General features: G+C 50.5%; 1 protein-coding gene across 3 annotated transcripts in view; it reads right to left on the minus strand.

Annotated features, from left to right (window-relative positions):
• RNF123 (ring finger protein 123) overlaps positions 1 to 11,824 on the minus strand; it is a 145,547-nt gene that overhangs the window by 66,984 nt on the left and 66,739 nt on the right. For all 3 annotated transcript variants that reach the window (XM_019505163.1, XM_019505164.1, XM_019505162.1), the window contains 4 exons: positions 10,609 to 10,696; positions 9,188 to 9,275; positions 8,915 to 8,999; positions 1,234 to 1,373 (listed from right to left, as the gene is read on the minus strand). In XM_019505163.1, the coding sequence (XP_019360708.1) occupies positions 1,234 to 1,373; positions 8,915 to 8,999; positions 9,188 to 9,275; positions 10,609 to 10,696 (401 nt within the window). The remainder of the gene's footprint in view (positions 1 to 1,233; positions 1,374 to 8,914; positions 9,000 to 9,187; positions 9,276 to 10,608; positions 10,697 to 11,824) is intronic.

An 11,824-nucleotide genomic window follows, 5' to 3' on the forward strand; every position in this document is an offset into this window, starting at 1 on the left:
CCCCAGCCAGCCAGCCAGCCAGCCAGCCCTGCCCCGCCCCCCAGCCCCCAGTGGAAGCTCCAAGGCAGGGCGCGCTGAGTTCCTGGCCAAGCTTCAGCCCAGTGAGGGTGTCTGTGCCCCACTCTGACCCTGCAACTGGCAAGCTGAAGCTCAAGTAAGGTTCTCCCTGCTGGTGGGGGAGGGGGTGCAGAAGGAAGAGGGCCAGGACTTGTGGGTTATCTGGGCTCTGCTGGGCCAGGGCCTGGTAGGGGCATGGGTACCGGTGCTACACTGCGTTTCTGCATGCTGCTTTGGGCTGTGCCACACTGGTGCAGCTGGAGTGGCTGGCATGGCTCCTGCCAGACCCCAAGTCCCTGACATGCAGTCAGGTTGGACAGAAGCCATGCCAGCCATACCCACATGGCCTAAAGTGGCATGTGGAACATAGCGTGGCATCAGCCCGGTTATGTGCCGGAGACTTGGGGTGGGGCATGCGGTACAGGGAGAACGGGGGAACTCAGGGCAGCACCGGCTTGGTCAAGTCCAGATAACCTGCAGCTCCCAGCCCCCTACTCCCTGAACCCCTTCCCCTGCTTTGAGTCCCCTGCATTTGGCCAGGCCAGTGCTGCGCTCTATTCCCGGGTGCCCCTTTGGGCCATGTGGGTGCAGTTGGCGTGGCTACTGCCCAACATGGCTAAGTGCTAGGGACTTGGGACAGAGGAGAGGATGCAGGGAGAAGGGAGTGGGGAGCCACGAGTCATCCAGGTTTGGCTGGGCTGGTGCTGTGCTCTGTTCCTTTGTCCCTGTACCCCCCCTCCCCTGAGTCCGCAGCACTTGGGCAGGCTGGGCAGGAGTCACACCAGCTGCATGCACGTGGCATGATCCGGTGTGCAGGAAGACAGCACAATACCAGCAAAGCTGCACGCTGGGGACTCAGGACGGGCGGTGGGGGAAATAAAGCTTAGGTTCCCCTAACTTTTGTTCTCTCTGCCCAGGGGTGGGCAATTGTTTGGGTCAGAGGGGCACTTGAGTTTTGGTGAGCTGTTGTGGGGAAGGGAGGGTGCTGCTGACCCCACTCACATCAGCTCACCCGAACTCCCTAAGTGACCCTCCAACCTAAATAATTGCCCACCCCTAGTAGAGCATGTAGGTGTCCACAGAAAAGCTCAGAGGATCCTACAGTAATTGAACCAATCCACACCCTGCTGCACCGAACCACCCCTGCAACCCTCCTGTACTCACCCACTCACTCACCTCCTGAATCATCCCAATGAATTCAGAGAAAGCCCAGTTAAGCTGGTTAAGGACACTGTTGAGGAAGCTGGGTGCCAAATTACGGTCACTACGCAGTAGATCTGCCATATGCCTCTGCAGTAGGATGGAGGGACATGGTTCTGGAATAAGAAAATAACAGTTTCAAAGTTAGGCCCAGCCCCAGGGCTGGAGAAAAAAATTCAGATTAAGGAAATAAATAGGCCTGAAACCAACACCCTATAACTTGGTAAATACTGTTTTCTCTCTTTAAAGGCACAAGGTTTAAAAGCAAGAAGCCCCCCCACCCACGGCCACTTTACAATAAGCAGAGATGACAGGTGCTCCACAAATCCAGCGCACACAGACTATACTGAGCAGAGATCTTGCCTGCAAGGCAGTCCGCACTTCCCCAGTGCCAACCTGAATTAACCAGGATGTGGTCAAATATTTTCACTGCTCCTCCTAAACCATAGAAATGGGCCCTGCAGCTCAGTGCTGTCCCTTGCACTTATCTACAGAGGGCTCCAGGACAACTTGGTGATAATCAGTTTCAGTACCAGCATCACAAGAGCTGCCCAGTTCTTCATATGTAGAAGACACACCCCTATTCCTTCATATGTAAGGTGACCAAGTTATTTTTAAAGAAATCCATGACACTGTTTCAAGTGAAAATGGAGTGACATGGTGTGTCAGGCAGGCAGGTGGACAGGCACTGCTGCTGCTCACGAGGAGCCAGGCTGGGCACATGGGGGAAGGGAAGGGGAGGGGAGGAGAGGGGAAGAGGGTGCCAAAATCCAAGTTCACCCAGGGCGCCTTTTTCCACCCCCCACAAGTCCAACACTGCTGCCACACACTCATGCACAGTAGAGTAAGTAGAGAAAGAAGGGATCATGTTAGGTGGCTGATTCCTAGACTTTTATTTCAATTTTCACCAACTGGCCAGGATGCTGGGACAGCCTACAAAATCTGGGACTGTCCCAGCCAAACTGGGATATATGGTCACCCTATTCACATGGGCCCGTTTGTCTGTCCAGTTACAGTTGAGAAGATGGTCCTTGAGCTGAGTCAGGCCAAGTCCTCCGTAGGGCTGTACTCAGTCCAGAGGCTACCTAGCTTCCTCCTGGGACCTGACAGCAGCTTTGTATGTCTCGTAGGGGAATTACCAGGTACCCCCATCATCAGTTTCAGCCCTCCTACCATGGACAGACCTAGGGCAAACAGGCTCCTACAGTACCTAGAATTTCCAACACATGGCATATAAACACACCAGAAAGTCTTTTCAATAGTGCCCCTGGGCCAAACAGCTTAGGCGTATGCACCTGGGGTGCAGAAAACCAAAGGCTTTGATTTTATGGAACATGGGGCATTCCAGTGAGAAGAGAAGCTGTATGAAGGGAATGACCCACATGTCATAGGCAGGAGTAAAGTCTTAGTTGGAGACTAGAACCAATAGGGAAATAAATTAACATCACATAGGGAGGGTGTTTAAAGGCAAACAAAGTACAGACTTAAACTCAGCAGGTCACAAACAAATTTAACTGATTTAACAATGTGGAAAAAAGGATCTTCTCAACTGCTTACATTCCAGTGAGAGTCTGGGGAGCAAGCAAAGGGAACCAGAAATTCTTATTAATGAAGACAAACAAAATAATTAGCATTACTGACACCACAAGAATAAAATGCTAAACATCACTGGCTATAATCTGAACAGAAAGACAATATGGGTTAAAGGTGGAGGGGATGACACTGTTAGAGCATAATTACCCATTCTAGAGTTATCAGTAACTGAAATGGATCAACATATTATCTAGATAAGTCCAGGAGGGGAGACTGGTACAACACCAACACTCCACCACCCCCCTCCAAAAATCACAGATGGGGAAAAAGGGGAAGATGACAAACAACAGAAATTCTAAAGAACTGATAAGGAATCTAAAGACATGAGAGAAAAAAACAATAACTGGCAAGGGTAAGGACAATAACGTATTTTAAATACACTTAAGAAGAGACAGGCATACCATTTGAAATAGCTTAAAGTTTAATAGGGTTTGAAATGTTTCCAAAATGTTGTGCAGCAATTCTCAACCAGCACCCTGAGGTTCCATGAGATTCTTTTAAGGGTGCCATGCAATATTAGCATTCTTAGATGTGCAAACACCTACACACGATATATCCATTGTTGTCTGAAAGCCCGCAACCCCTGACAGCCTCTGGTCCATGGCCAACCAGTTCAACACAGGCAAATCTGCAGTGGCACTGGCTCTGAATGAGGCATATCTAGCAATCCAGCATGTGGTGGCACTGTGAATCATCCACCTCACCAACCCATCAGAGATTGTCAGATTCAACTGCATGGGGTTTCCAAACTGTGCTGGGGCCACTGATGGCACATGCATTGCCATCCTGGGCCCAACTTGAAGTATATCAATTGCACTGGCTGCTTCTCTATCATGCTGCAGGGCATCATGAACCACAAATTTGTTCCCCACTTGTACTGTGTTACTTCAGAAAGTGCCCTCCCCGCCAGTCACATGTCTGGGAGGTGGCCCATAACTAATAGATAGGGCCCTGAGAAAATCGTGGATTTCTTGTAGAAAATTCATGGCGTGTGTGCAGGTAAAGTATCCTTTTTCATGGACTATTCACAGAACTACCATTGATCTTGGCAAATGGGTTCAGGTAGTTCTGTGAATAGTCCATGAAAAAGGATACTTTACCCACACACGTGCCACACAGGCAGCAGTCAGGCACATACCATAGGTGGTAGAAGGCTGACACTAATGGGGTTTAGTCCCTGCAAACACCGGGCAGCAGTGGCAGTTCAGAGGGCCACAAGTCATGCAACTGGGATTGCAGCCCAGTGGTATGCAGAGCACTTCCTACCACAGCAGGCAAGTCTGTGAGGGGGAAAGGGTGTGGGGCTGTTGGGGGCGGGAAGCGGATCAAGGCCCCCACAGTGAGGGAGGAAGTGTGGGAGCTTTGGGCTGGGCTGTGGGGTGATTGGAGTCCAGGCAGCTCGTCCAGGGGGTCGGAGCTGCGCAACTCCACGTGCCTTCCATCGCCAGGCAGGCAGGGGACGTGGCACAGCCCAGTGGCAGCAGTCACATGGCATTGCACGGCTTTTGGGACAATGGCAGTGGGACACAGAGCCCAGCCCACTGAGGAAGCCTGTCTCCACCCCATGCCCAAATCCAGGGGGCACATGCCCCCCATGCCTCCCTTGGGGTGTGAGCAGCAGCAGGAGCCCCCCCGTGGCCCTGGATGAGCCGCCTGCACTCCAGCCATCCCACAACCTGGCCTGGGGCCCCATTCACCCCAGCCCCTGCCCCATTCCCTCCCTCACTGAGGACCTCAATCTGCCCCCCCACCCCTTACCCTCCACACTTACCTGCTGGGTGGGAGGGCAGGGCAGGAGTGTGTATACTCAGCCCCGCCCCCACAATACTATTTTCTCCTTATACCTATGGCACACAGAGTCCCCTCTCCCCCGACAGTCCCCAATCCCTAAACACCTTTCCCACCCTGCTCCTTATACTCAGCTGCCTGGCTGCATCCTGGCCATGCCCCCAGCAGCCACTTGCAGGCTCCTAAAGCGCAGGTGTCCTCTTACAGGCTGGACCACTGCCAGTCTGCAAAGGGAAACCTGCGCTTTTGCACGTTTTTTCTGGCACAGGCTTGTGACCCTTAAAAATGGCAGTGTGGGACTAATTTTGCAGTATTCGCGCAATACATGAAATCATGATTTTCTCAGAGGCCTACTCATAGTATGTTGAAACTTTCCAGGGATTGGTAGCACTGAGCACCCTCAGTGCGTCTGTGACCAGGTCTGAGCCACTGGAAGACTGTGCTTGATGTTGGTGGATGTGACTACATGGTGCACAGTGAAATAGAAGGCACACCAATGGTGGGGGCTGTGAGATGGAGGGAGTAGGAAGCTGTTGCTCTGGCATGGTGTGATGTCAAGGGGATAGGCTCCTGGCACAGCTTAGACCACTCAGTGTTGATCTTCATGTCAGTCTCATCATTGCTCCTTCCTGAGTATGCCCTGTTTCCTCACCAGCAAAGTGGGGAGTTTCCTGAAAGCTCCTGCTCCTTCTGTACCAGTTCCTGGACTGTTGTAGGGTCAGGCTACAGCAGGGCCTCCCCTTCCTTTTATTGGCAGGAATTGAAATCTTCAGTGGCTCGTGGCTAGCCAGCAGTGTTGACTGTCAAAGGGGAGTGTATGGAATCATTCTCCTTGAGGATCTTTGACAGCTACTTATAGTACTTGGTCATCACCTGCAGGTTCTGAAAAAACAGTTGACAACTTGGGCCCTGGTGTACCACAAATTCAGGATCTTTGTCTTCACACAGCACTGGTTCCAGTCCTGGTTGCGTGCCTGAGCTACCATTTTGGCAGCATGTATTCAAAAACAGCTTGGTTGCAGTGGTTCATACTGAATTTCCACAGCATTTCCTCATCACCTCAAATGGAGAGTGGGTCCAATACCTCTTCTCAACTTCAGTTAGTGTTGCACTTGGAGGATGTTGGAAGAGGATGGTGTGAACATTGTGGCTGCTGGTGCAGGCCTCAGCTGAGTCACCAGGGAGTGCGACAAAAAAATGCTGGCATGCCTTCACGCAGAGTAATAAGTAGGGAAGGTTACATGCAACTCCTGTGACCTCTAGTCACACGAGTCAGGGACTTGCTGCCTGGCATTTGGGGTGGGGAGGGAAGAGGGGCAGGGAACACTGCATTGTGGGATGCCTGGAAGTCTGCCTGGAAGACTGACACAACTCTTTAGCATGCATATGGAACATTACAAAAAAAAATAAATTAAAAAAAATGGTACCACCTAGTACCTGCTTCCTCCACAGTCATTTTTGGAATGCACTGGCCATTTTTCAGCATGTCTTAATGAGGGGTGTACATGATGCATACACCCCCTTTGAACTATTTTAAAGGTGTATGTAACATTTCAAATGTGACACCTGTCCACAGCCTTAGAAACGAAGAAAATCTTACAGTTAGGCCCATTACTAAAGAGATATGTTAAATTAACAATATAGATGAGGCAGATGTGTTTAACAAAAAAACATGTTCTATATTTGGAAAAAAGGAAAATGATGTACAGTAAAAGCTCTGTTATCTGGCATCCCTTGGGAACGGGGGATGCTGGATAACAAAATATGTTGGTTAATTGAGCTGCCCTGGCCGCTGCTTCATACACCGCGTCTGGGGCTTCCCTCCATCCCTCCCACCACATCACCGCCCCTCCCACAGGGCCCGCAGGAGGGGTGGCGGGATGCCCCAAACGTGGCAGGCAAAGCAGCAGCCTGGGCTGCTCAATTAACTGGTATATTTTGTAATCTGGCATCCCCCATTCCCAGCAACCATGTTGGTGGGAACCTATTACAGTTAAAGCTCTGTTATCTGGCATCCCCCTGGAATGGGGGATGCCAGATAACAAAATATGCCAGTTAACTGAGTGGCCCAGGCTGCCACTTTTCCTGCTACATCTGGGGCATCCCGTCACTCCTCCCGCGGGCCTTGCTATGCCCCCTGGCCATGGAGGCTCAGCAGCACAGGCTACCTTGCCCCAAGAAATGGGGTCTCAGAGAAACTGGAAGTACCACGGTGGGCACTTCCAGTTTCACTTTATCTTACAAGCTGGCATGCCGGTTAGTGGAGCATGCCAACTTGTAAAATGCTGCCAGACTATTTTTCACAAATCTTTGCTCCTAGGAAAGACAGTTGATGCCAATATGCCTGGGACAACCCATAAAGCAAGCAGCAGCATGTGCGGTTTCCCCAGCTGTTCAACTCTTCAATTCCTGTCCCAGGTTACCCCAACACAGGGGTGGAGCCCTAAATGAGTGTTGCAAGAACAAAGAAAGAGGAACTTGTACAATACGACTTCTGTGGGTACTCCTAATTCCTGCAAGGGATACAGTGGACTCAAGCTACTCATCGCACTAAATGCCAGATGGAGCACTGCTTTTCAGAGTGCTCAGAGTGTCCCTTGGGCTGGCTGTCTTTGATTTCCTACTTAATTTTAGGTCCAAGTGTGGAAGAGCAGCAGCAGAAGGGAAGCTTGAGAGATCTGGATACTGAACAATTCCCTCCGTTCCTCTTTCAGACAGAGTAGTAGCAGCAGGCCAAGATGCCCAGCACCTGTCTTCTTGTCCTTGACAATGCTAAAATTGCATCTTTGAAGACGATCACACTGTTGGGGTGAGTGGTGGGGTTTCAGTGGCCTCCCCCTCTGGGAAGGTCTCAAGGACACCTCTGAATAACATGCTCTTTTGCAATTAGATCAGCATTCATTATTGATCAGTTTATCCTTAGAATAGCAGCACCAGGAATGAGGTCCAAGGAGCCTGCCCATCCCCCTGCTGCTCAGACCTTCCAGAGCCAGCCCCAAGAAATGACAGACAGAGTACATCTAGCAACAGAGCAATGTCACCAAGGCCATGGGCAAGGCACCACATGAAGGCATGAGGCAGCTGTCAGGGTGCTCTCTAGCACACAAGACTCATGGGGTTTGCCCCTCCTTTCTGCTGTGTTTCACCCCCTCCCCTCAAGGACAGAATACAACTTCCCTAGTTACTGGGTCAGAAAAGGAGCCTATTATAAGAGGCAAAGAGACGCTCTCATCTGCAGGAGAAGCAAACCCATGGGACCTTGCTCAGGGCACTGATGCAAGATGCTTCGTCTCCCTTGCACCTTTCACAGACTACTGATACAAGTCCAAAACCCTCCCCTAGCCAAGGGTCTCATAGGAATAGGAGTGTATGGGGTGGGAAAGAGGAAATACCTAAATGGCTAACAGCTACTCCACCACCACATAGGAAAAGGGTAAAGAAACAGCAAACTTACTCTGGAAACTAGCAACAGATAGATCTCCTGGGCCCCCACCAGTGAAAGAGAGAGTGAAAGACAATGAGAATGAGAGAGCACTATTAAACAGGGACACAAATGGCTCCCCTATCACTTGGGAACCCAGTGCAGTACAGACATCTGCAGAAGTCTATGCCCAAAGCCAGACTAGCATTTGGTTACATTAGCTCCCACCTCTCCTACACACATTCTCTTCCAAAAGCCATAGAATATCACACTGTCCAGCAGCAGAGGACACAGAGGGAGGGAGTTGTAGGAGAATGCCCAATTTGTTCTTGTTTGTATAGCCTGCTTTTTTCATAGTCCCCTGGGCTTAAACGTGGCATTCTACAGTCCCTATCTCCATGATGAATAGCTAGTTATTTAGGCCTTTCTAAGCTTGGGATTTATTTGGCATTCCCTGGTTTCCACTCCCCACTTGAGAAGCCACTATGTCCTGGGCCCAACTGGCAGGTTGAAGACAGGTGGTACTTGGGAGCAGAAATTTAGATTTGTTCCTTCAGGATTCCAGTGGACTTGCAACCTGCTGGGGGCCCTCTGCTCCCAAACAGGATACAACTAGCAAAGTACAAACTGTGTTCCACCCCGACAACACGGCTGAAGTAGTAAAGAGATTACTGTTAGGGAAAGGGCAAAATCCCTCTCCTCCGCAGTAAATAATGCAAGCTCTGCAGAAGACCATCTCTTCCTCTGCCCCCACTGATAAATGCTTTGAGCTCCCCAGAGAGATCTCTCCTCTCCTTCCCAACGCTGTAAATGCCATAAACTTTCCAAGGAACAGATCTGCCCCATTCTACTCACTCTGCAAGCTAGGGAGGTTGGCATCTTCAGGCTTGGTTTTCAGCAGGTGAGGGAGCCGTGTGTATCTGTACCCAAAGCCACAGCCCTGCAGGAGAAAAAAACCCAAAAACAAGTGGTACCTTTAAGGGCATGAACCCTATAGGCCTCCTTCCAAGATAGAGCTAGAGGCAGGCTTATCTGCAAGAGGCAGTGCTGCCCAGCCAGCAGGTAAGAAGGCTGGAGATCCCTGGTCCAAGGCTTGCCAACAATGACACAAGGAGTGGGATTTGTTACCCGCCAGAGCCGCACAAGAATCCAGTTGGTCTGTGCCCAAGGCCGTTGCTCATATGGGGCCAGCAGGTTTTTCATCATGGATATTCGCCTGCCAGACAGAAGGGACAGTTCAGCAGGTATGACATATCATCGGGGAAATGGAAGAAGAATGGGAAGAGAGACAACAGGGCATGTTTAGCACAACGGAATGAGGAGATATCCCCATTCTCCTTTCACTTGGTTAACAGGACTAAGAACAAAAGAGTAATAGAACCTATAGAACACTTTGGGGAAGGGATAAAGTCAAGCAACTCCGCTCCCAAACCCAACCCTAGTCTGTCTGCCTCAGGTGCCACAACCTCCCACCACTATTCATTCATCAGCCTGCTTCAGCCCAGCCAAGACACTTTCACTTATGTTACCCCTTATACCAGGGGTGTGAAATTATTTTGGATGGAGGGCCATTTATCGAGTTTTGGCAAGCTGTCGAGGGCTGCATGGGTAGCCCTGCCCCTTGACAGGTGACCCACCATCGGTCACCATCTTGGGACCAGAAGTCCCGCCCCCTAACCCCTGACCTTTGCCACCAGAAGTCCCTCCCCTTTCCCCTGGAAGTACTCCTTTCAGCAAGGGGTTTTGCTCTCAGAACCAGAAAAATACCAAATTATATTCTAAAAGGCCAACAACATTCATTAATTTGATTTAAAAAAATATTTTTGTTCTGATTTACATGTGTTTGCATAGTATACATAGAGGTGATTTCACAATAGCTTAAAATGAAGTCATACTCTTGTATATTGGGGGGACTGGGGAGCAAATATAGCTTTGTGGAGGGCTGTGGGGGCTGAATAGGTGTGGGGGGTGTGGGTGCAGGGTGAGGGAGCATGTGGGTGTGCGTCTAGATATGTGGGATTTGCGTGGGTATGGGATTTGTGGAGGGCTGTGTGTGGGGGGCAGGGTGGCTGGGGGTCTGTACATATGGCAGTGCGAGGGGGGTGGGGGCATGCATACGGTGGGGTGTGCGTGTGGGATTCACCCCACACACACACTCTGTCCCTCCTTCCCTCCCTGCCCTCCTTCCCCCCCTACACATACACCCTCCCTCTGCTGGCCCCAAGATACTGGCATTGGTCCTGTGCTCCCCAGTCTGATGATGCAGCCGGGAGTTGCACGGTGCTGGAACAGTGAGTGGGCAGGAAGGCACGGAATGGCTGGGGCTGAGCAGCTGGGTCCTGCTGCCAGGTCCCCCTGGGTCCTACTGCCCCTGACTCCTGTCATCTTTGACAGGCAGCCAGGAGCAGATACATATCAATTTTCTAATTTTTTTTAGGAGCCCTGTGGTACAGATAGAATGGCCTGGCACGCCAAATTCAGCCCTCCCCTACCTTTCTCAGCTCACAGCCCAGGTGCTGTGAGAATTTAAGGGCAGGCCCAGCACTTACTGTTCCTCTGGAATCCTCTCCACAGCCCGCAGCGAGTGGGGGTAGCACACATAACTGGCCAGTGCTTGCATCAATGAGTCTCGGATGTCTGTGGGTAGAAGAGAAAAGAGGATACAACAGCAGAATATGGCACACGTACAGAAGGCCAACTGTAGGTGGTTATCTAACACGGCAGTATCCCATTAGCACTTAAAATCCCAGAGGAGAGAGCAAAGAGTGTTGCAAAAAGTTGGGGGAAGAAGCAACTTGTGGCCAGGAGGTGGACTGAAGCCCAGATAAGCTTGCTACGAGGAAGGACCATGCAACAGTACTGGGCCAGATCTAAAAAGCTTCTCCTACCATTCAGAGAAGGGCTAATAGTTTTGTGGTTTGCTCATTTATTTGTTTGTTTAGTGCAATGACTCCATTTTGTGTACAGAGGACTGGCTAAGGAGCTCCCAAGGGAGCAAAGCCAGCCTGCAAAGCAGCAGCCATATCAACCCACAAACAGCATGTGGACAAAGAGAGGCCCACTGGAACAGACTAGAAACAATGGACAGGAGAATGCAATTGACAAGCCTGCCTTTGTACAAGGAGTGGTCCACATTAGCAATAGGATCAGACATAGTCAGAGAAGGCAGCTAGAGCTACGGGAATTCTGGAATTCTTCCAGAGCTCCTGACCCCAAGATAAGGAATGCTCTGGGCATACTGATAAAAAAAACTCAGGAAGAGAAATGTGTATAAAATTTGTAATTTTTTTTTCTAGAGATGCATCATCTCTCACCCTGTTAAAATAAAAAGATATGGCATATTCAGAAACTCTGTAAAATGTCCATTTGTATGTCTCTGCTTACAGCTATCAGGGTGACTAGGGACCTACCAAAAACCCAATTTCATGAAATCCAGCATTGTGAAAGTGGGCAATACCTGCAAAATCCACAGGACAAAAAAAAAAGAACACTTAGGGAAAATAAAAATGCTGGCTCCCCAGAGGGCAATGTCCTTAGGGCACTGTGGCAGCCCATTGGGTTGGGGGCTGTCTGCTCAAAGGGCTGCCCTCATTGGCTGTGAGGGCTGCCTGTCACATGGCCCCACCCCATTCCAATCAGCAGCGAGGGGCAGGGTTGCAACAGGGACAGGCTCTTGCAGCCTATCAGCAGTAAGGGCAGGGCCATGAGGCCCACTGGACAATCGGGGGGGGGGGGGGGGGGCCCCATTTCCACCGTGAAATGAGG

Source organism: Gavialis gangeticus, unplaced genomic scaffold, assembly GCF_001723915.1.
Source record: "Gavialis gangeticus isolate Ggan-Ray unplaced genomic scaffold, GavGan_comp1, whole genome shotgun sequence".
In the NCBI taxonomy this organism is placed as follows: Eukaryota; Metazoa; Chordata; order Crocodylia; family Gavialidae; genus Gavialis; species Gavialis gangeticus.